Source organism: Rhineura floridana, chromosome 8 (assembly GCF_030035675.1).
Source record: "Rhineura floridana isolate rRhiFlo1 chromosome 8, rRhiFlo1.hap2, whole genome shotgun sequence".
Classification (NCBI taxonomy): Eukaryota; Metazoa; Chordata; class Lepidosauria; order Squamata; family Rhineuridae; genus Rhineura; species Rhineura floridana.
Window position 1 is genome coordinate 46,638,919 of NC_084487.1, and position 25,478 is coordinate 46,664,396.

Genomic DNA, 25,478 nt, shown 5'->3' on the forward strand with positions numbered 1-25,478 from the left:
AAATTACACACTCCATACCATCCCCAATCATCTGCTTTTGTTGAATGCTGCAACCAGTCTTTGAAAATGAGACTAGCAAAAATGTGTGCTGAAACTGACCTATCTTGGCCAGATGCACTCCCATTAGTTCTCATGGGGATGCGAAATGCGCCAAACAGAAAACATGGGCTTACACCACATGAAATTCTCTTTGGCCGCCCCATGAGAGTGGGGGTGGCTCCCAGACCAGCTCAGTTACAACCTTTGTTGGAAGGCCAGGAGGAACTCCTGGTCTACTGCACTAATCTTGCAAAAATGTTGAGAACTCTTTCCTCCCAGGTCCAGGAAGCCGCTCCTGTCCCGCTAGACGTGCCTGCTCATCGGTTCCAACCTGGCGATTGGATCCTGGTTCGTGAATTTCAGAGAAAAGATTGCCTTCAGCCTCGATGGTCGGGTCCTTTTCAGATACTCTTGACGACCTTTACCGCAGTGCGTATCGCTGAGAGGACAGCTTGGATACACGCATCCCATTGTCAAAAGGCCCAGCCGCCAGGCAAGAGTGAGAGAGGCCAGCAGGATCCTGACAGGACACCAGGAGGAAAGACCAAGGGAAAGGAGTCCCTTCCTAAGGACCACCATCCCTACCATTTGAGGAGAGGCCCCTGCGCTGCCAGAGGACTTCGTGAGTGACATCCTATCTACCTGGGAGAAGTTAGGACTACGAAACCGAAGAGTGTCTGAGAAGACAACACAAATAACATCTATCCATTTTAGAGCCAATGAGGTGCAACCCCTTCGGTAGATCAACTCCCCAGATCGACTTTGAGCTTATCGAAGTAGCACATAGCCCATTGGACTCTTTTGGACCTTCTCACACCAAGGTGGGGAGGCCGGTGACTTGTATTGCTAGAGAAAAGTTTGGCTTTATTGCTGTTTGCTTGGTATTTCTTATAATCACAATTCTAATATGGCTCCTGCGGGAGTTAGCCTTGCTTTCTTAATATTGTATAGCCTCCTTTTTAAAGGACATCCTGATTCAAGTAGAAATACATACCTGAGGCTAATGGTCAATCTCGCTAGAGGAATGAACAAGAGTACTTGCTGGATCTGTATGCACACCCCAACTTATGAAAAGGAAGGTATCCCACTGATAGGAATACCTCTGAATGCAACTGGTCTTGTTTCAGATGAATGGCTCAAACGTGATGAGTCTCTGAAAACTCTTGATACTACTCAGTATGTAGCCCTGTCCGGATGGACAAGAGGCGAACTTTGTTTAAAGTTCATGGGAGAAACATTCATTGGTAGCAGCCAGTGTGAATGGGTCCTTCATCGAGCCAAAGGTAGATGGAGTCTTAGTAACTCCACTGGGCCAATTATGAGGAACAGGCGGAGGGTAATGGAACCATTGTGTGTGGCTCTCGGGCACCAGTGGTTCTCATATTACAATGAAACCTGTACTCAAGAAGAAGCCACCACAGCCATGCTTATGTATGGCGAGGAAGGGGTGAGACAAGATGGATTTGCTCACATCCTTCCTCCCTTAATGGGAACAACACATAGTTATTGGTGGATCTGTGGACACAAGGCCTGGAAGAAATTACCCATTAACTCAAAAGGAACTTGTTATATTGGACTTTTAGCCCCTGGAATCAGAATTGTGGACACCTTTCCTAAGGGTCTGATACGAAATTATCGAAGGGTAGCCCCAAGTCATAAAACCTGGACGCGTATAAAGATCTTAAAGCTCCAGGTGAGTCCTGGCTACAAGGTATTTTCCCCTTTTATGGGGCAGGGGCAAACCATTTAGATATCTTAAGAATTTGTACTCTGCTGGAGAACTTCATGAATGAAACTGCTGATGCCCTTACTATGATTAACACTGAACTTAAACAGATCCGACAGTTTGTTTTACAAAACCGCATAGCGTTGGACTATCTTTTGACATCACAAGGCGGAGTCTGCGGCCTTATTGGCCCAGAATGCTGCACTTACATCGTTGACGGCTCTGTAAATATCACCGGATCTATCGATAATATTCGCCTATTAGCATCTAAGGTGCATGAGGTTAAAACCTCTGGGTGGCAATGGAGTCCAGGGGATTGGTTCGGTGGCCTGAGAGACTGGATAAAATCAATCCTCTTAGGACTATTGTTGGGTATGTTGTTCCTCTTTGCCGTGTATATCTTGGTTAATTGTGTATTGTTTTGTTTAAAGAATACCATGCAAAAGACCACCCAAATGTTAACACCAGCTGAAGTGAAACAAATGTACTTGGAATTTGATCGGCAACGGATGGAGGAGGAAGAGGAGGTGTTATCTATCATGCAAATTGGGATGGGACTCGAAGGGAGTCCCACAGGGGGGAGTGAGGTGGATTTCGATCAATATTGAACAAGTCTGACTGCCATTCTCCCTCAACAGGGAGTCACGTAGACAATAGAGAAAAGTGCTGTTGTAGTGAAAATATGCCAAGGACACTGATATTGCAGGAACGGAGGGAGGATGGATGGTACAGGGGGGCAGAGCATCATTGTAGCATTGTAACATAGAGAAAAAGCAATGTAACTGTTGCCATGATTGTGACGGAAGAAGAGGTATATAACTGTCTGTAACTAACCACCACTTTGGGGAAGAGAGTTGAGTCCTGTACTCTACTCTGGCTAAGCGCTTAGCTAAATAAACAACCTTAAAACAGGCTTTGGCTTCGTTATTAAGTCTCCTCAAAAAAGAACTCAGTCATAAATTCCACGACAAGCCAGTAGGGCAAGTTCTTGAATAGAAGGCCAAGACTTTATCCTATGTTTCAATACACACTTAGCTGTCCCAGATCAGTATCCAAACATAGTCTCTTTCAGCTGAAGGTTACCTGTTAAATAGTTATGCCACCTCAAGGTTTTGTCTTTATAAAAAAGAAACATATTATAATGCCCTCTATAGCTAATTCAATGTGAAAGATTACTGCAACACAGTAAATTGTAAATGCTTCAGATGACTTATCCATAAAGTAAAATGCTTTATGAAGATGAAGGGTGCACATGCAACAATTATACAGTGTACACAATTTGTAAAAGATTTGCTGTCACCAAGTTTAGTAATTTATATACCACCCTTCACTAGATTTGGTTCCAGGGCAGTTCACAAAATTAGGGGTTCAAGAAACAATCAACCACATAGTAGTAGTAGTCAGGAAGATATTAAAATGCTTAAAATATATGAAGAATAAAAAAAGGTTTTGACTAGTGTCTGAAAGAAAGCAATACTGGGGTGTAGTGAGCCTCCATGGAGTGGTTACCAATACATAGGGTGCCATGCCCCAAAAGGCTCTCTCTTTAGTTGTGAACTGCTTCCCCTCTAGCAAGGAGCAAAGAATCTCAGCTTCACTTCTAGCAAGGAGCAAAGAGTCTCTGAGAGTGTGGGCAGGATGATATGGCTGAAGTTCCTCAGGCTTCAACACACTCTCCCTTTCATGTAGCCCCATGTCACTTTCACAGTCTCCTGGGCCATTGTACTGGGTGGGGTTTTTTTTGCTATAAATAGTAGTAGTTATTTATTCCCTTCACTTACTTGACTGCTAGAGTCTATCTTTCCCTCTTGCTTTGAAAAATCAAAACACATAAGTACAGCTTTCCTTTTGCCCCAGTAGTGAGTTAAACAAAATGCTATGGACGAGATTCATAAAGTCATATAGTTACCTTCTATCTGTACTTATTAACCCTTTGAAATAAACACCTACCTGGAAAGCCACCAAACTGAGGTCCTCCTGACTGTCGTCGAGCCTCTTCCTCCTGCAATCAAAGAACCGTAAGAAATTGTCACTTGCTGTCCAATTACTCCAGCTGGTCTATAGAAAACAGACTATTACAACTGGATCCAAAGCCTACAATGCAGGTACCTGTATGCTGCAGAAATGCTGATGTTCTGCGCTACTGCTTCACTCCAATGAAACACTCAAATTCTAGCCCCACTGAGGAATAAGTGAGTTTTTAAAAGAAAATACTTTTGATGTTTATTTTAACGCTCAAGTTTTCTGCTGTGCCCTCACTCAGTTCTAGCTCTGGGCTTCAAGCTACAAAGCATACAATTGTTATCATTTTGAGGGTCTCCGCAACTAAATACAGACTCAGTTAAACATACGACCTTCTAAAGCAGAAGTTAGCAGTTGCAACTGTGATACCTTATTGAGCAACAACCAATTTTTCATGAAGGTTAGGGAGCTTCCATTCTTTTTGGAGAGCATTTTGGAATTCATACACACTTTGTTGGATATAGTTATGCTCTTACCCTTTGAGCTCTCTCATGTTCCTCTCGGGCTTTCTTTACTCTTTCCATCCTTTCCCTTATTTCTTTTTCTTCACGCTTTCTTTCATATTTTCTCCTATGTTCCACAATCTTCTGAGCCTGAAGCACAGAGGGTAAGTATTTGTCATACACATTCAAAGCATCTCTACAATACCATCTTAGCACAATACATACTATACCTAGTTTTAATTTGTATGCATTCTGCCAATTATGTCTCTAGTGCTAAAATTAGAACGTTGGTCACTTACCGTGAAGTCTTTTTCTGGCAGACGAAGCCCACATAGCCCACATTGGGTTATCAGCTTCCTCTAGCCCAGGCAGGAAATTTCTCATTAATTTGAATGTTCCTCCTCCTATCCCTCTCAGCACCTCCTCAGTTTCCCTTCTCGCCCAGCCCTAAGACTGGACCTGTGGAGTAAAACCCTAGAAAAACATTAACACAGAACCAGGCCCTGCTCAAAAAAACAGAACAGCATAACATGTAACCTAATAGGAAGATCCTATGCATTGACAGAGTGAGTGGATGAGCGCAGGGTGAGGCGTGGCTATGTGGGCTTCGTCTGCCAGAAAAAGACCCTTCACGGTAAGTGACCGACGTTCCATTTTCCTGGCAGACTCACCCACATAGCCCACATTGGGACCTACCAGAGCTTAAGTCCATTTTGGGTGGGAACTTGCAGGTCTGCTCACTATGAAGGTAGTATTGATTGAAGGACATGACATCCAAAGGCCATTTCAGAAGAAGAGCAAGTGTCCACTTTATAGTGTGTCTAGTGAATAGATGGTACTGCCTAGCTTTCTGCAGATTTCTGCAATGCTGGTGTTGATGGCTAAAACTGCAGAAGTTGCTGCTGCCTGGTGGAAAGTACTGTAATGCAACCAGAAGCCCTAAGCAGTTGGGATTCATAAGCTAATGCAATAGAGGCTCTGATCAAGTGGTCACCTTAAATGTCTTCTTGCATTTAATATAAATTTTAAGTGCCCACCTCAAATCCAAATTTGTGCCATAATTTTTCAGATGAAAGTGATGGCTAGGGGAAAAGAAAGGGAGGATCAGTTCCTCAGACCTCTGAAAGGTAGAATTGGCTTTAGGGATATAAGGTGGGTCTGTCCTGAATACTACTTTGTCTGTATGAAAAAATGCAGAGATCACCCTGGATGGACAGAGCACTGAGTTCTGCCACTTTCCTGGCTGCAATCATAGCCACCAAAACTGCTCCTTTAAAAGATAATCATAGTGACACAAAGGCCAGTGCTCAAAAGGAGATTTAGTAAGGGCACTGAGGCCCTTGTTTAGGTTCCATGAAGGAAACCTGTGAATCATGGGTGGAGAAAGTAGAGTTGCCCCTTGTAAAAAATGTGTAACATGTGGGTGGCCTGAGAGCACCACTCATCCAGGCCTGGAACAAACTGATGACAGAGCCGCTACTTGAAGCTTCAAGGTATTGAACTTAAGCGCTTGGTATAAGCTGTCCTTTAAAAGACATAAAGTGACTGGAATCTCCAGCTTCTTAAGGTCCATGTTTTTTGTTTTCTTTTTTGCACAGAGAAAAGCTTTCCACATTGCCTCATAAATCCTGTTAGTGGATGCCCACATAGTGACTATGCCTGCTGGTGCTAGTCTTGCTTAGCAGAGAATCTGCCACTCAATCTCCACGCAGCTTGGTTGGGCCATCCAAGAACTGGATGATTGTTGGGATGCTGCGTGAGATCTGTGGAGAGATGGTGTAGTAGTGGAGGAGATAATGCTAGATGTAGGATTTCAAACAACCATGGCATCCTGGGCCCAGAACATTCTCTGACTGTTCTAGCCTGACCTCTTGGAAGTACCTTCGCAAGGACAGGAGCTGGAGGAACGGCAAGGAGGTGGCCTTGAGGCCACAGAGTGTTGAGCGCATCTGTCTCTTCTACTCCTGAAATCCGGTACCTTCAGTAAAAGCAAGGGATCTTGAGATAAGATGCAAAGATATTGAAGACTGGATACCCCAGATGGACCTGAAACAGTTCAAATGCTCTGTTGCTGAGAGTCCATTCCCCCGGGTGAATCTGATGTCTGCTGAGAAAGTCTGTTGTCACATTCAGCTCCCCTGTGATGTGTTGTGCTGTCAAGAGTCCAAACTGTGCTGCTCATTCTGTGATGCCCTGCTGGCTGGCTGAGGTCTGGATCCTCATTTGTTCAAATGACAGTTGGTTGAAATGTTGTCAGTTAAGACTAATATGTGTTTGTGAAGGTCTATGGAAAGCGCCACTACTCTGAGCTCCAACCAATTTATGCTATGCCTTCTCTTCCCCGTGCCCAGGGTCCCCTGGGCTGTAAGATGCAGGCAGTGGGCACACCATGAAGGCTGTTGTGACCAGAATTCGCTGGGGAAAAAGGACTGGAACTCCTTTCAGAAGGTGTCCAAGAGGCAATGACCACTGGAGAGATTGTCTAAGAGCTGCAGGCAGCAAGATCGACTTGTGCATTTTGGCTGCAATTGCATCCAATTGGGGAAGCAGGAGCCACTGTAGCTGTCTGCTATGAGCTCTGGCCCACAGAATTAGGTCCATACAATCTATCAGGAGGCGAAGCATATGTTGTAGGCTCATTAGGTCTGCGAATCTGTGTACTATGAGAGACTGGACTGAGGCCTGGATCTTGGCTATCATCTCTGGTGCAGGGGTGATAATCCCTGTGGAGGTGTCTATCAAGGCTCCTAGGTGAGCCCGATGACTCTCACCGGCATTGATGAGGAATCTGTGAGTCCTCAGACACAGCAGTGTTTGCTGAATATTGCTTTGAGCCTGAAGTAGTGATGGGGACCTGATCAAAAGGCAATCTTGTGAATTTTCTGTTGCCTGAGTTGTGTCACCAATGCTATCATGAGCTTGGTGAAAACTCGAGGTGTTGAAGCAAGCCCAAAGGGCATGGCCTTGTACTGAAACTGTCTATGCGCATAAGCAATGCAGAGAAATTTGAGATTGTTTGGAAAAATTAGGGCCTGTAAATAAGCCTCCTTGAGGTCTATGGAAAGTCTCATAACTGCCATGCCTCCGTGATAGACTTTTAACATTTCCATCCAGAACGTCCTGTATAGAACATACTGAATGAGTGATCAAGGGTTTAAAACTGCCCAGGCGCCCCCCCCCCTTTTGGGAGACCAGAGACAGGTGGGAGTAAAGCCCCATCCCCTCCTCTCCTGCTGGAATTGGCTCTATTGCTTCTGCTGATAGGAGGTGTTCTATTTGCTGGGTCATGTTATGAGACTCGGTCTGATCCTTGGGGACAGGTGTGGGATAGAAGTGATGGTGTGGGAGGGAGAATTCCAGTTTGAGCTCCTGGGACACAGTGTATGTTATCCATGCATATGAGGTCATCTGCTGCCAGACCCGAGTGAAGTCCTACAGCCTGCCCCCGACCTCCTGGGTCCTGGCACCAGAGCTTGTTCCCCTGCCAGGGTTGGTTGAGTCCAGGTTTGGGGTTGGTAAAGGCTGGATTTCTGGGAAATGTGATCTGGTTCAAGCTGGCCTCTGTCCATGAAAATCCCTATAATGAAAACCTCCTCTTTGTAGATAAAAGGAATAAAAAGATTTCTTGTTAGTATGTTTATAATCTCTTCTGGGGCCAAAGGCATCACCTTCCTTTGTCTTTCATCTCTACTAAAATTTTATTCAAATTTTCTTCCCCAAACAAGTTAAGTCCCTTGAAGAGAGATGTAGACAGATTATTACGAGAAATACTGTCAACACTCCAATAAGTTAGCCAAAGGGCCCTCCTAGCAACCAGATTGGTGGGCAAATTCCTAGCTGGGCCCTCATAAATTTAGACAGTAAGATGCATAATTTGTCACCCTGGATCAGCCATTCCCTGAGAAAGCCTCATATGGGAAGCCCTGGCCACCAAAGAGATAGGGGGACATACCAGTAAATATAGTTGGCAGACTCATAATTGCATTTTGAGGGCCAACTCCAGCTCTTTTCCCCTGGTTGTTGTAGGACCCATCTGTAGATTTAGAAGTAAATCCCAGTATTAAGATAAATAAAAATAAATAAATAAATAAATAAATAAAAAGATAAATTCCACGGATGGAAAACAAATAAATTCTTTGATTCCATGTTCCAATCTATAATGAATATTGGCATAGGCTTGAGACTTTTTTGCTGGTTAGGGGGTGTCCCATTCAGTTATGGTCAGCCTTTTGAATGATTCAGGTAGTGGAATGGTCTTGGATGAGATCTCCAAGGGAGGGAGAACCGCTGCCTCTTTAAGGAGTGGTTCCTCTGAAGGCTGCTCCAAACAATTGAGATGAAATGGTAGAAATGGGCTTCTGGGGAAAAAGGGGCAGGGAGAAATGTTGCACTTTGAAAAGGCATGGCTCAGGAGTAGGTTTGGGTCCCTCTCCTGGTCAGACCTGCAACTCCACTGCCCTTCTTCCCTCTCAAGTACCACACTGGGAGCAGTTTCAGAGAGCATAGAAAAATCTGGAGGATTAGCCACTGTGTCTATAAGATCCACTTGTGGAATGCTTACTGCCTGATCTCTTACTGGAGAAATGGGCAGGGCAAGTTTATTACCTGGGGCACCCTTGTACCAGATATCACAGGCAGAGGATAGTCCCTAGGAGACAAATCTGAGGAGTTTTCAGGGGACTTGCTTTTAGCTTTTTTGGCCTTCTCATGTGCTTTTGTAGCTTACTTCCTGTGTCAAGTGGGGGGAGGAGGATGAGGAACTGGATGAAGGCAGGTGTCTTTTATGCTTTTTAGACTTATGCCTTTGTGAGCTATCTGCTTTACCAATTGCCTCTTTAATGGCCTTCACAAAGCCTGGAGGTAAAGAAGGTCTGAGGTTTGCATTCTGGGGTGCCACCTCCAAAACCACCTGAGTGGAGGAAAGGGGCTTAAACAACTCAGACACATGCTTCTCCTGAGGGCTCATAATGCCTCTGACTCATGTGGTCCACTGGGGGCCTCTGGTGGTCATCCATGGTAATGCCTTCCATGTCTGCGATAGAGAAGGGATACTCAGGTAAACGACTAGTACAGAGGTATCCCCCCTCTCATCCATGGCAATGCCTGCCACATCTGCTCACTCATGTTGGAAGGCGGGGGGAGGGCAGCTCGCATAGAGGCATCCCCTCCCCCTCCGGGAGAATCTCCCTTTAAGTTTGATGAAGAGCCAGGTTGATGTCCTGAGTCTGAGTCAGCTACGCAGCAGCAGCAGCCCTAAACGGGCACTCAGCTTGCCTCCCAGAGGAGGCCTGATGTTTTGCCCGTAGCCCTGCTGCTTCATCTTGGATCCTTTGGCTCCTCTTGTGAGGAGAGGCAGCTTCTTTCGCTTTTCCCACCAGGCCCACATACAGGGAAGGGGGGAGAGAAAAAACAAAAAGGACGAAAGAAAGTCGCTGAAAGCACAGCTGCGTAAGCTGACAGGAAATCGAAACTGAGGAGATGCTGAGAGGGATAGCAGGAGCAGCATTCAAATTAACAAGAGAAATTTCCTGCCTGGGCTAGAGGAGGCTGATAACCCTATGTGGGTGAGTCAGCCAGGAAAATAGATATTTACAACATATTCCTACCCTTCAACAACACTGGGTAACTTATAATTCAATATATATATATAGGTCTTATTTCGTGGGACATGAAGCCAGCACTTCACAATGGGACAAAAACTGGAGTCTGAAGTTGACGATGACGCAGATGAACAAAGTAAAAATGTTTATCCAGGATGGACAAGTCTGGATACCCCCCCAAAGGGATTATACCACACCTCCTGGGTAAATATCTTTAAAGAGGATTACTTCAAGTGTCCTGGCCAGGCCAATCCACAGGATGCAGATTGTCACTTAAAAGAGTCTTGATCTAGGCCAGAATGGCTAACTTTTTTTGGCCTGAGGGCCACACTGACAGTCAGCCACCCTTTGACAGCTGCATGGAACGAAGTGGGAGGCATGGCCAACACACTAATCTCTCAAATGGTCAGACATGTGCACTGCACCCACCCACATATATATATATACACTCACCCTATTGCAGCACTGAGCTGGAAAAGAGGACTATCTCCTAACCCAGAACTGCAATGAAGAGGACTATTTGTTTACCTTTCTTTTTCCTGAACGCTAAAACTGCTAGCAATGGCACCACACCTGAGGGAGAAGAGGCACTCTTGTAGAGGAGAGATGTCTGATTTTGACCAGAAGTGGCTTGGCAGGCCATATCCAGCCTGCGAGTTTATCGCCCTTGATCCAGACAATGTAGCCTATTTACAAACCAGAAATGCTAAAACCAATGTTCAAAATTCAAACTACTGGAGAGGATATTCTACACTTGAGATACAAAACTTTCAGCGGCCCTAGGGAAATCACATTTTGAGTCAGTGACATCAACAAGGTGTTTCAAAACAAGACTTAATGAAAAACACGTGTCTTTGGATGTCTTCAGTCTTTGGTGCCAAAAACTCTTAGCATCCAAAGCACTTCTACTTGGAGAAATTATTACAATAGGTTTCCCAGATTTTAGCTTTGAGAGCCTTTTCCACATATCATTAGGGAAGTCTTTCTGCATCTTTTATCAAAAAAATGTAAAGAGGCTTCTAATGGTAGGCTCTCTACTAGCAGTCCATGGGTCAAGTCTGCCCCAGCTAAAGCTAGCCTAGGTTACTTGCTCCTCTGCCTTATGAAATTATACTGTTGTAGTTGGTTGCTTTTTTATTATTGTTCTCTTTGTTGCAGTTTCAGAGCAAGTGGGAGGAGAGGATGCCTCAGCAGAATTCACAGCTGTTGGTCCTGCCCACTTTGCAACAACAGGCATTTCCTCAACCCATTCCTTTCTTCATGTGGAAAGCAAGACAGCATGCAGCCTGTAATGATGAGTATACAACACGGGTATTTCCCATCATCCTGAAATCTCTTTTTATCCATAAAGTCTATGGAAAAGAGGAGACAAACCATATGTCATTCTGTAGGAGTTAACAATGAAATAAAAAAAGAACACATGGAAGACTCAAGGTTGTTGAATCAAATTTTCATTCTAACTGGGAGTAATAAGAAATTGGGGAGAGCAGATCCAACTATAGAGAGGAAACAGAAGCAGGGCCTTCAGATCAAAGCTTCAGAAATACTCAATTATACACATGCATATGAGATACTGAAATTCTGCATCTTTTATCAAAAAAATGTAAAGAGGCCTTTAATGGTAGGCTCTCTACTAGCGGCCTTGATTGGTCTTTCTTTTGTACAAAGTTAAAATTTATCCCTTGTTGATCTCAACCTTAAAGCTTAGTTTAGAGAATGCCTAATGGATATATACTGTATGTGTCAACTTGCAAAAACAAGGAGCGGTTCTCTGGAGATAAGGCTGAAATTTTTTTTCTGAACTGTTTTTAATCATAGCTGATAGTGCTCCCATGTGGAAGACAAGCAAATCCGTCAAAAAACAGTATTATATTGTGCCCAATGCACTGATTTCAGAGCTGATCCATGTTTCATACAACAGACATATCTGCAGCTTTTCCACTTTCTCTTCCCCACTGTTATTGGGAGGGGAACACATGCCCATATATACAGGCACTTTTCCCCTTCAAATGTATAGGTGTTTACTAAAAGACATGGAGCTGGCACATGGCAAGTTTGTTTACTTCCAGCAATCTTCTGGAAGTCAGAGGATGGAATCCGGGTGTCCTTAAATAACTATTTTGTGCTATGAGGTCATGTATAATTCCAACAGGCACCAATTTCTGGAATACTTTCTGTCTAATACCACAGAAATAAAATCATGAACAAGGCAATAATTTTGTTAAGTCCCAGGGTATAACCACTCTGCTGAAAGCAAGCAGGTCTGGGTCTGGTCAGTGGCTGGATGGGTAACTACCTGAGAACCACATGTACACTGCCTTGAAATCCATGAAGAAAGGAGAATATAAAATGTAAGAAAATAACTGTATCATCCTGTTGTCACTCACTCTGGGCTGCACCTCCTTCAGCATGGCACTAGCTTCTTCATCATAATCCAGTTTACAAGCTAATGCCAGGTCATGTGCAGACTCCTCCCAGTGACCCAACAGCCTGACAATGACAAGAAACCAATTCAAGGGTTAACATTTTAAAATCAGATTTAACCCACAGCATAGAACAGGGGTAGGGCTCCTGTAATATAACAACATCTGGAGGACTACAATTCCCATCATCCCTGACTACTGGCGATGCTGGCTGGGGCTGATGGGAGTTGGAGATCTTAGCTGTCCCTAGCCTACAAGAAAACCCTCACATATGCACAGGTTGAAAATCACACAAAAACATTCAATTAATTATAGCACATGTATTTTTGCATATCCAAATTGTCCCATATTTCCAAGTTTTACATTTAGGAAGTAACGGGGAATTTAGCATGGTAACAGAATAATATGAGCAATATGTTTTTATGTTACTGCACACCATTCTGATGTTTTACAAGAGAGTAGTATATAAATACTTCTTACAAATAAATAAACAAACTGTATATTTGTTTAAGATTTCTTACCCACTCTTGCCAGGGCAGCTTACAACAATACACAATTATAACAGATAAAACCATTCCAAATGGAATAGAACACAGTAACAGTATAGTTATACAAGATATAAGCATCATCTTCTAAAGTTAATGATGTACAAGGATATCATGCTAACTTTGATCATAGGGTTATTCCAATGCCTGAATTAATTTATTAGGATCATATTTATGTGCAGATAATAACTTTGAAAGTCACAATAGTGAGCCTGTTACTTTAGGGCATTTGGTGCTAGCAGCTTTACACATATAGAGATGAACCCATTAAAAAAATGCATGCCACACAACCTATTCACGTTATAATAGGAAACCAGACTGGAAAGTCTTTATCATTAATAAGAGGACTACAATGTAAAGAGAAGTTAAGTTTCTTTACCTATGGGCTTTTCCTCGCCATTTGTAGGGCTGTGCTGAATCAGGGTTAATCTGAATGGCTCTATCACAATCTCTGATTGCAGCATTTGGCTTCTGCATTTTCACAAAGACACTGTCAACAACAAGAAAAGCAAGCACCTATTAGCTGCACATTATTTGGATCCTCAGTCTGGGGCCTAGAGATGCTACAGCAAGTTACACAACAGATACTGTAACAATCATATTGTTTTCCACTTCTACTGCCCCCCAAATTGCAAGTTGTTTCAGTAATTTGTATACATTCTACTCTAGCAAGTATGCTGAGCTTCAGACACTCATTTTAAAATTTCAGTAATAACGTTCAGATGTAATGGCTCCTATACATTTCTGGACCGGGATAGCCTAGTGGTAACCTCTAGGCTGGATTACTGTAATGCGTTCTATGCGTCCTTGACGTTGGTCCGGAAGCTGCAGCTCGTGCAAAATGCGGTGGCAAGACTGCTCACTTGTGCAAGGTATCACCAACATGTCATCCTGCTGCTGAAAGAATTGCACTGGCTGCCCATTTGCTACTGGGCCAGTTCAAGGTTCTAGTTTTGGTGTACAAAGCCCTATACAGCTTGGGACCAGGATACCTGAAAAACCATCTTATCCCTTATATACCCAGTCTATCACTGTGCTCTGCAGGTGAGGGCCTCCGGCAGATACCATCTTATCAGGAGGTCCATTCTGCACAACATAGGAAACGAACTTTTAGCGTGGTGGCACCTACCCTATGGAACTCCCTACCCTTCAATATTAGACAAGCGCCATCTCTGTTATCTTTTCAGCGCCTATTGAAGACCTTCCTCTTTCAACATGTCTTTTAAATTGAGACCTTATCTCAGTCTGCTTCTGTGTTGGAATTGCTTTTCAATATGCTTTTAAACCTTTTTTTAACAATATGTTTTTTAACCTTTTTTTAAAAAAATGTCTTCAAAGCTTAAAAATAATTTTTTTAAGTTGTTTTGTTTTAATGTATTTTAATGTCTGTTTTTATGATGTTTTAAAGTGTTTTTAGTGCTTTTGTTTGCTGCCCTGGTCTCCTGCCGGGAAGAAGGGCAGGATATAAATAAATAAAATATACTTTTTCTGTTTCCAGGATGATTGAGTGGTATTAACAGTATGGATTATCAATTGCTTCAATTTTTATCTGCCAGTGACTTCTGTGAGACAATATTTGGTAGGAAGATAATTAGAATCTCAACTTCCAATTTAAGGCTAACTCCTTCAAGTCCTTCAATAAAAACACAGTCATACTCTGCTCTACCCAGGACAAAAATCAAAATTAGGATTGTGACATCTAAAGTATGTTCAAGCAAGCTAAGAAAAACAAAAATGCATGTTACTTTTTCATAATTCCATCATAAATACATACTATCCCAAGTATACAGGTATGCTGGTATGAAGGACAAGTAAAGCAGAAGAAGTCACATGGGTAGGAAAACACGGAATAGGATCATTGGAAGGAAAGACAACCATGAACAATCTAGAAAACTTACATTTACACTTATTTTTCTATGGACAGACTTGTAAACATTTCCATAACAACCATCAGGACTTGTCAGGTGATTAACAGCACTTCAAAATGTCAATGACAGTATGATGGCTTGCAGAGGAATTTATCAAAATAGGTTTAATAAAGAGTCACAAGAGGCTAAACAGCTTTTGCAGACAGGTCAGGGGTTAGAAAAAGCCATGTACTGTACAAAAGTTAACATTTTACTAACGACTCATTTAGCATGAAGCAATCCATTTAGAATTTTTAGCAATCCAGAGCTCTGGAGTTAATTAGTCCAGATTAAGCCGTGTCTGGATATATGCAGTTGGTATCAGGGCTGTGGAGTCGGTATGTCAAACCTTCAACTCCGACTCCTCTACTTTTCTACCATCTGACTCCAACTCCTCTATTTTTCTACTGTCCAACTCCGACTCCTTAATAAATGGCAAACGTATATTAATTTTTCTACTGTCTGGCTCTGACTGACTCCTTCATAAATGGCAAATGTATATTAATGTATTAATATCAATAAATTAATATTAATATTAAAATATTAATTTTATTCTGAAGTCGGAGTCAGTACATTTCTACCGACTCCGACTCCACCCAAAATTGCTTCCAACTCCGATTCCACAGCCCTGGTTGGTATCTTCTAATGCATAACTTTCCAAATTTTAAACTCTCACCTGGCTCGTTTGGCATACAGGATAGCCAGTTGAGGATTCAACTTGATAGCTTCGGTGAACAAATCCATGGCTTTCTGAAGCTCACCTGAAAATATCAATAAAACTTCAATAGTACCCTCAAAGAAGAAATCTAGATTATATACTTGTCTTAATTAGAGGTCCTAAACATATGGAATAAAGGGAATGGTACATAGTCTCAGCAGCATTGAAGGAGATAGTTGTGTGATTGCTCTTTAAGAAGACCTGTCTGTACCCACAGAATTAGAATTTCTGGCAAGTTGTAAGCATCCTCTTTTTGTGCAAGGCACTCAGGTGGATGGGGCTGTGCAACTCCAGGTTTTCTTCTACGAAATTATTTTAGACAAATTTCAATTGGTTTCAAGCCCAATTCTGGGGCAGAAACCACCCTGGTCACCCTGTGGGATGACCTCTGCCACAAGAAACAGGGCAAATACAACTCAACATTCATGGCTCTCAACATCATTTGATACCATCAAATGTGGTGTCCTCCTGGAATGATTATGTGAAAAGGGTATGGCTTGCCTTTAGGCAATTGAGCCTAACAGAGTGCACTGCCTCTCCCTGCCCAAAAGTGGAGTGAGCGTGGAACAGAAAAAGAGTGAGAGAGTGTGCAAGAGTGAGAGAGATATACAGGCATACACTTTGGTGGGGGAAGGCTGGAGGATTGGAGGCAGGCCGTCCAGGCCCACCCAATTTAATTTGTTTGATGTGTGGGTCAGTGGCCTGCAACGTAAAAAAGATTTTTCACCCCTGCTTTAAAGCCTTTCACAGGTAGGGACACAGATACCTTAAGGATCACCTCTTCCCTATCAACCTGCATGAGAACTGAGGTCTTCCACAAAGGCCTTCCTCAGCAAGGTCTTTCTGGGTGGGTTGAGATCTGCCACCAAGGCCTTTCTCAGAGTGCCAGCACCATGTGAAATCAGGTGGGTGGCAACACTTGTGCCATCATAGGGACTGAATTCCCTTCCCAAGGGAAGTTTGTCTGATGGCTCCATCATGATCTTTTAGGCGCCAAGACATTTTTATTCTCATGCATTTTAAATGAAATTCTTCTTTTTCTGGATGTGACAGAAACTATATTTTAAACAGAGTCATTCATTGCGCTGTCTGAACTGAAGTTGTGGTGAATTTGGAAGGTGCTTTTGTTTTAATTGTGTGTTGTAATATTATGTAATATGTATTATGTAATAGTTAATTATAATTTCTTATGAACTGACCAAGGGCATGTTTTTATGAAGCAGAGCATACAAATAGCTTAAATAAGCAACGTAAATGTTCTGTATTAAGCAAGTTTTCTCCATGGGAAGAAGAGAATTTCCAGATTGTAGGGCCACGCACATATACTGAACCTAGCATCATATTAAGGAGAAGCAGGCAAGCAGTATGCCCCAACCAGTGCCGCAGCAGAGAGTGGAAAAATTGTGCTGTTGTGCCCATGTCCTGCTTTTAAGTTTCCCATAGGCATCTGTTGGCCGCTGTAAAAACAGGGTGCCGGACTTGATGTGCTTTTGACTTGATTCAGTAGAGCTCTTCTTATATTTTTATCAGCCTCAACACTACAGTTATTTCCTGAATAAATTCTGAGGCCATAATCCTTGACACTGTGAGTCAAAAGTCTGGCTCTTTGAACAGCTGCTACAACAGAAACAAAAAGCTTGGATAGGTCACATTTAAATACAAGCACAACCTCCTGCTTTTAGTTAGGCCCATTTCAAATACAGATATAAAGATTCTCTACCAAGAAATAAGCAAATTGCATCGTATACACTCATGTCCAGCAACATTGTGTATCACTCTCTTGTTTAGCAATATTATTTCCTTTATTCAGTTACCTTTGATAAGTTAATAATATTTAATAAGTTTACTAATGAGAATGAAGTACCTGAGAATTGTGTTATCTCAGGAAACCAGTAATGACAGAAGTCAGGATAGGTGAAATATTTGCACAATCATCATATAAGTTCAGATCACCACTCACTTTTGTACTATCAGTGGACGGCTGCAACTATGCTGGCAGTTCTTACAGGAAGTACTAATTTCTGAATATTGTTCTCTTAACTCTTTGGGAATTAAGACACTCGCAATTCATCCTGTAAAGTGGAAGTATTCTAGAATATTTCACGTTTTGTTTACCAGGAAAAATTGTATCATATTATTACTTTCCTTATAAAGACAACCTAGTATAAAGAACTCACCTTCACCTAGTGCGTTAATAGCTTCCATTTTCTTTTCATTGGCCTGGTCCATCATCTCTTCCGTTACCTAAGGAGAAGAAAAGCAAAATATCTCGAATCTAGACCAAACCCAAAATGCCTGAAAAGTATTCTTAATTCTAGAAGTTTAAAAAGTTCAGAGGTCCAGAGTATCAATATATGACACAAATGTATCTCAGCAGAGGGATGAGTGTTACAAACTTAATTAAAGGCCATTAGAGAAATATCCATTAACAAAAAAATATTCTTTTAAAAGCACATGATCTATGAAAGGGGGCCATGTTTGACTAAACTTTTTATTTTTTCATCCCTTAGGTCAGTAGGTGTTTAGTCATAGGATAACACAGGTGGTGCACCAGCAGGTTGTAGGCCTGATCCAAATCAGCAAGCTTTCCTGGTGGCCTACCAGATCGACTCAATTTGACAGCGGTAGAAGCACCACAACTGGGAAAATAGTGTGCACAGCACCAGCAGGTATTCATCCTTATCATGACACTGGGCTGAAACCTCTCTGTCCAGCCCAGCATCGCAATAAGGGTGCAGATCACCCCAATGTATCAGATCAATCACCAGATGAATGAGGGATGGGGAGGGAGTGTTATTCCTCCTCCTCCTCACAGCCCGGCGTCACAATAGGGATATAGATCTCCCCTCTCCCACTCATCAGCAATATTTATGCTGTTAATGGTGTTAATTTGTTTTGCTTCATTGCATTTGAACTATCACATGAAAACAAGCAGCAATCCTGGTTTTCACTGACATAACAAAAAAGAGTAAACCATTATTCATGAAGTAGAACTGCTTTATTTGTTCTGCCTGGGCACTTGTTCCACATCTATGCGATGCGTAAGTGTACGTGCATACATGGGGTGACCACACTCACCACTGGCACGTGACCCCTACAGGATTGGCAAAGAGTAAATGCACCCCTCAGGCTGAAAAAGATTAGCCATCCCTGTAGATTTTTTTTTTAAGGTATCAGTTATTCTGAACACCAATAGATCTGAAACCCATGTTCTGCATGTGTTTCTTATATATCAGTATGCATTATATCATGGTGGATTAGTCTGGATATCTTTGATATATTATAAGGCAGTTTTCATGCTCTGCAGTCAAGAAATATTGATTGGTTGATCTCAAAAGCTACACTGATTTTACAAAGAGACAGTTCCAAACTCGATCAAACTTATTTACCTCAACACTTTCATCTCCCATTGCTTGAGGTTCATCACTGTCTGGTTCAATCACTCCTTCATTATCAATTTCTGCAAACGAAAGCACCACTAATTAGAAAAATCCTAGTTCTTCCACATAAAAAAACATTAAAACCAGAACATCGTAACTTCACCAAAGAAAGTATGTAATACTGAATAACTCACCCACATCACTCTCTTCACTCGCAGGTTCTGATGGCTTTGGTGGTTCTTCTGGCTTCTTTTCTTCTGCTTTTGCCTAATGAAAAGAGAACCATTGTGGGATATTCAGACAATGCTAAAATAGATCATCATCAGGGAATAGATCTGAAAGCTGTTACAGTATGGCGGGTTACGTTCCGGACCCCCGCTGTAAAGCGAAAACCGCTGTAAAGTGGAACCCATTGAATAGAATGGCGCGCGATGCCAGAAAACTGTTGGACAGTGACGCAGGCTGTGAGACTCACAGACAAGGTTTTTTAGCAGAGAGAGAGAAACCTGAAGCAGCCGTAAAAGTGGAACAAGCGCCGTATGAGTGGGGCTTTAGTTTAACTGCGTCTAATTGAGACTGCTGTATTAGCAAAGCGCTGTAAAGCAAAGCGCAGTAAAGCGGGGCCCTACTGTACTGTACTGTACTGATTTTCTGGCTGGAAAGTTTTAAATGAAAAAGGAATACCTCAAAAATGTAATTATGGAATTTTGGTTACATGATTGCTGCCTACCACAGACTATTGGCAAATCTAACATTTCCATTGATCTACAATCCATTTGTGAAGATCTGGAAGCACAGGGCAAGGAGGGAGCCATCAGAAAAGGAGCATATCAAACCAATAACGTATTTAAGTCAGCAGAGCCCAACATTCACTGACAGCAGTCCCCAGCACTACTACTGTTTGTTTGTTTATTAGATTTATACCCTACCCTTCCTCCCAGTACGAGCCCAGGGCAGCAGTTGAAGGGTTTCAAAGAACTATGCAACTAACTAACTACACACCCAAGGAAACATTAAACTTGTTTTTTTCCAAAGAGCAGCATCCTTGTCAAATAACAAACCATATTTGAAGGTGAGGGGAAGCCAACTAATAGAACAGGGTGACCTCCTGTTTGGAGGATGGTGGAGAGAGGATCAAGAATACCATTAGGCAAACTCAAGATCTTCAGTTTGTTGAATCTCAGCCAATGTATTTCTACACTCATGGAGAATCGACATGGCCTTGAAAGATGGAAGAATACATCACCTCTATTTACAAAAATTATAGATGACAGAACCAAGGGAGTATAAACTAATTATTGTTTTTCCACCATATAAAGAAATCAGGTTAGTACACAATAAGCAAGAATATGGAGGTGGTGAATTACCCGAGAAGGTGAAGGCAAAGCTATCTTCGCCTTGTTCCTTGCTGTCACTTCTCTCATGGATGGGTTGCTCGTTGCTCATCTGCTGTGCCCACTGGCCTGTGTGTGTTGTTGTTTAATGACAGGTCGGTACATAATAAGACCACTCTCATCCATGACTTGATTGTGGATGAAGGTGCCAATTTGGTGTGTATTACCGAGACCTGGATGGGTGAGCTTGGAGGAGTTGATCTGACCCAGCTTTGCCCACCTGGATACTTGCTGCAGCACCAGCACAGGCTGCAGGGATGGGGGGCAGGAGTTGCTGTGGTCTACAGAACTTCCATCTCTGTCACCAGGAAACCACTCTGTCTTGGAGCTGGCTGTGAGGGCCTGCACCTGGTGTTGGGGCGAGGAGACAGTAAACTAGGGTTGCTGCTGGTGTACCGTCCACCCTGCTGCCCGGCAGCTTATCTGACCGAGCTGGTGGAGGTCATCTCAGCTTTGGCGTTGGAGGAGCCCAGAACGATAGTGCTGGGTGATTTCAATGTCCATGCAGAGGCTGCCTCTGGTGTTCCGGCTCGGGACTTCATGGCCTCCATGACAACCATGGGACTGACTCAAGTTGCTACTGGCCCAACACATAGGGCAGGGCACACCCTCGACTTGGTTTTTGCTCCGGATGGACGGAGGGGTCTGGAGATAGCGGGAGTGGATGTCACCCCATTGTCATGGTCAGACCACTTCCTGGTGAAGTTTAGACTTATGGCTCCAATCCTTCCCTGCAGGGGTGGTGGACAGATTAAGACGGTCCGACCCTGGAGCCTAATGGAATCCACTGGATTCCTGAATGCCCTGGGGGAGTTCCCAGTAGATAGAGCAGGTGACCCTGCTGAAGCCCTTGTCACGCTGTGGAACAGTGAGGCGCGTCAGGCTCTCGACATGGTTGCCCCCGAGCGCCCTCTCTGGCACTGTGGAGCCTGGCTTGCACCTTGGTACACCAGTGAGCTAAGGGCAATGAAACAGGCTGGACAATGGCTAGAGCGCAAGTGGCGAAAGATCTGCTGTGAGGCTGATCAGACACGAGTAAAACATCATAACCGTGCCTACTGTGTGGCGGTGAGGGCGGCGAAGAGGGCCCACTTCTCTGCCTCCATCACATCCTCAAGTAGCCGTCCGGTGGAGCTTTTCAGTATTGTCACGGGTCTGTTGACATCAACTCCAGGAAATGGAGTCTTCGGAGGCCCACTGTGAATTGTTTGCAAGGCACTTTGAGGGTAAAGTTGGTCACCTCCATAGCAGTCTTGATACACATCTACTGTAGTCCCCAATGAGGTGTCCAGTGCAACGTCTGCTGCAACTTCTTGGGAACGGTTTCAGTTGATGCGGCATGATGACGTGGACAACGTGCTTGCGATGATGCGGCCAGCAACGTGTCCTCTCGACCCTTGCCCTGCTTGGCTTATTAAAGCTTGCCGAGGGAGTCTGACCAAGTGGGTCCAGGGTGTGGTCAATGCATCACTTTGAGAGGGAGTGGTTCCAACCGCCTTGAAAGAGGCGGTGATTCGACCACTCCTGAAAAAGCCCACCCTGGACCCATTCGTTTGTGACAACTACCGACCAGTTGCACATACCCCCTTCTTAGGGAAGGTGATTGAGAGGGTTGTGTCGCAGCAACTACAAGTACTCTTGAATGAAACAGATTATCTTGACCCATCCCAGTCTGGGTTCAGGCCTGGTTATGGGACTGAATCGGCCTTGGTCACTCTGACGAATGACCTTTATCAGGAGAAGGACAGGGGGAGTGTAACCCTGTTGTTCTTGCTTGATCTCTCAGTGGCTTTTGATACCATTGACCATGGCATCCTTCTGGGCCGACTTGGTGAGATGGGTATTGGAGGCACTGTTTTACAGTGGTTCTGATCCTATCTCCAGGGTCATTCTCAGATAATAGGATTGGGTGACTGTCTTTCGGCCCCCTGGCAGCTGTGATCTGAGGTGCCCCAGGGTACCATCTTGTCCCCCATGCTGTTTAACATCTATATGAAGCCCTTGGGAGCAGTCATCAGGAGATTTGGGGAGAGGTGTCAGCAGTATGCTGATGGTACCCAGCTCTATTTCTCCGTAATATCTGAATCGGGAGACGCCGTGCAAGCCCTGGACCGCTGCCTGGACTCAGTGGTGGGCTGGATGAGGGCCAATAAACTGAGTCTGAATCCTAGCAAGACGGAGGCACTGTGGGTCGGTGGTTCCCGAGTTCGGATAATTGGTCAGTTGCCTGCTTTGGATAGGGTTGTACTCCCTCTGAAAGAGCAGGTCTGTAGCCTGGGGATGCTCCTGGGTCCATCTTTGTCGCTAGAGGCCCAGATGACCTCAGTGGCTAGGAGTGCCTTTTACCAGCTTCGGCTGGTGAGACAGCTGCGGCTGTTTCTGGACAGGGATAGCCTGACCACTGTTGTCCACGCACTGGTAACCTCTAGGCTGGATTACTGTAATGCACTTTATATGGGGCAGCCCTTGAGGTTGGTCTGGAAGCTGCAGCTGGTGCAAAATGCGGTGGCGAGACTGCTCACTTGTGCAAGGTATCACCAACATGTCACCCCGCTGCTGAAAGAATTGCACTGGCTGCCCACTTGCTACCGGGCCAAGTTCAAGGTTCTAGTTTTGGTGTACAAAGCCCTGTACAGCTTGGGACCAGGATACCTGAAAGACCATCTTACCCCTTATATACCTAGTCAATCACTGCGCTCTGCAAGTGAGGGCCTCCTACAGATACCATCTTGTCAGGAGGTTCGTTCTGCACAATATAGCAAACGGACCTTTAGTGTGGCAGCACCTACCCTGTGGAATTCCCTCCCTTTGAATATTAGGCAGGTGCCATCTCTGCTATCTTTTCGGCGCCTTTTGAACACTCTCCTCTTTCAACAAGCCTTTTAAGTTGAGACCTATCCCAGTCTGCATCTGTGTCAGAATTGTTTAATATGTTTTTTAATAATGTTTTTAACCCTTTTTCAAAGTTCTTTTTTTAAAAATGTTTTTAATGTTGTTTTGTTTTAATGTATTTTAAGATCTGTTTTTATGATGTTTTAAAGTGTTTTAGTGCTTTGTTTGCCGCCCTGGGCTCCTGCTGGAAGGATGGGGACACAAATTAAATAGATAAATAATAAATCAGAAAGATAGGTTAGTACACAATAAGCAAGAATATGGAGGAAGATAGCATAGCAGCAGTGGTTTAGAGATGGGTTTACTAGTTAAAAGCTTACTAGTAACCTGCATTTATGAACAAATCATGCCATACCAACATGGCTTCCTTTTTTACTTCTGTAGTTTAGTGGACAAGTGTTACATAGACTGCAGCAAAGTCTTTGGTCTAATATCACATAGCGCTAATCTAAAAAAATACTTGGGAAATATAGACTGGAAGAAGTTACTACAACATGTATATAAAACTGGGCTTTAAGTCATACTCAAATGCTTGAGTCAAACCCCTGCTCAACTACGAAGGTCACTGGGTGATCTGAGCAGATCACCATCTTTTAGCTCGACCCATCATAGAGTGTAGTTGTAAGACTCTGAGCTCATTGTAAGGACGCCATAAAATCTAATACCTCCAAGAGGACAAGGAACTTAACCCTAAACTATTTCTTTCCAATTCCTATTATTTGCACAACTAGTCTCATATGTTATTACTAACAGGAATCTTACAATTTTATTTTTTACTAAGACACTTGATCTGCATCAGAAGCCTGCAGAAAGAACAGCAACCTGTATTTATTTCAACCTCTATACTGTTACCTCAATGATAGTTTCCAGGGGTGCCTGTGTAAAGGCTTGTTTGTGTGGTTCTGCTAACAGCACATAATTTCCCTTTCAAGCAATTCACGCTGCTAGGAACTAATTGTTTCATCAAATTAAAAAAATATTAATTTCCAAAAAATGTATTTCCAAAGCAGTGACCAACATAAAACTGTAGCAATGATAAAAAAATTAGACAAAAATACAAAAGAAAAATACAATAAGGAAACTCCAAAGGAGGGAGAAAAAAAACAGATCGGCAGAATCTACTTCTGAAACAACAGAAAAGAAAGGTCTTAATCAGCTTCCAGAATGACAACAGAGAGGGAGCCACAGGCCTCCCATGGTAAAACGTAACAACAGAAAATGCTGTGCCTCATGGAGGCCAACCTGGCTTTTATACCTTGTTTGCATGGTATGCTAAACATGCTATTAGAGCTCAGATGGGGAACCCCCAGCCCAATTACATCTGGCCTACGGTGTCAATCTGCTCTCTAGGGTCTACACTTCCTGCAAACCAGTGGCGGACAACACAACACACAAGACAAGAGCATGCACATAGGGATACACCCACATGAAGGAATGTGCTGCTCAATTTTCTTTGTTGGCAAATAAGCAAGAGTGTGCAAGTATATGTCACGTGCAAGCTCTCCTGCTCCTATCCTGCCCCCACCTTAGCTGACCTATGACTCTATAGCCGGGTGGGTCATAGATGCACATATGCTATTTGGGTCCCTCTGCTTGTATGGATGCAATGTGTAGCTCGTGTAAGCAGCAAGCGTCCAGCAAAAGGCTTCACTGAGGCCCTATTCTTCTTCTTCTCCCCCCCCCCATCCCTATGAGCCTGCCACACAGGACATTATATTAAGAACTTAAAGCCTGCTGAATCAGGCCAATGGCCCATGTAGTCTAGCATCCTGTTCTCACAGTAGACAACCAGATGCTTATGGGAAGCTTGCAAGCAGGACCTGAGAGCAACAGCATGCTCTCTCTAACCATGGAGATACAGCATAATCATCTTGGCTAGTAACCATTGATAGCCTTATCCTCCATGTATTCGTCTCTCTTTTAAAGCCATCCAAGTTGGCAGAAATCACTGCCTCCCGTGGGAGTGAATTCCATGTACTGTGTGAAGAAGTACTTTCATTTGGTTGTTCTATAATTGAACCACTGAGGCACCCCGTTTAAAGAGACACCATCCCTTTCCCTTCCCCATTTGCCCCGCCTGCACCTGGTTGCCACATTAGCATTAGAGAATCAGTCAAAGGTGTACAATGCATTTTATTTTATCGGAATATTTTTATCCCTCTCCTCCTGCTTACAATGATTAAAAGCAAACAATACAATAACCATTAGTTAGCATGCACATACACTTCCAAATAACGACAGAAAGACCAGTTCCCCATTTCAGCTCAGGCAGAGGCTGGCAATATTGATACTTTGACACCTATTGAAGGCATACATGCATATAGGCCTTTTCCAATGCTTGGTTCCAGAAACTGGTGTTTCGGCTTTACATTACCCAGATCACTGCTGC

The 25,478-nt window shown here is 43.4% G+C and overlaps 1 protein-coding gene across 3 annotated transcripts in view; it reads right to left on the reverse strand.

Moving 5' to 3' along the window:
• The window catches only part of ST13 (ST13 Hsp70 interacting protein), a 41,487-nt gene that overhangs the window by 12,086 nt on the left and 3,923 nt on the right, over window positions 1-25,478 (reverse strand). For all 3 annotated transcript variants that reach the window (XM_061639238.1, XM_061639239.1, XM_061639237.1), the window contains exons 3-10: window positions 18,998-19,070; window positions 18,813-18,883; window positions 17,601-17,667; window positions 15,382-15,466; window positions 13,178-13,288; window positions 12,218-12,320; window positions 4,264-4,380; window positions 3,716-3,767 (exon numbers count right to left, since the gene is read on the reverse strand). In XM_061639238.1, coding sequence (XP_061495222.1) covers window positions 3,716-3,767; window positions 4,264-4,380; window positions 12,218-12,320; window positions 13,178-13,288; window positions 15,382-15,466; window positions 17,601-17,667; window positions 18,813-18,883; window positions 18,998-19,070 — 679 coding nt within the window. The remainder of the gene's footprint in view (window positions 1-3,715; window positions 3,768-4,263; window positions 4,381-12,217; window positions 12,321-13,177; window positions 13,289-15,381; window positions 15,467-17,600; window positions 17,668-18,812; window positions 18,884-18,997; window positions 19,071-25,478) is intronic.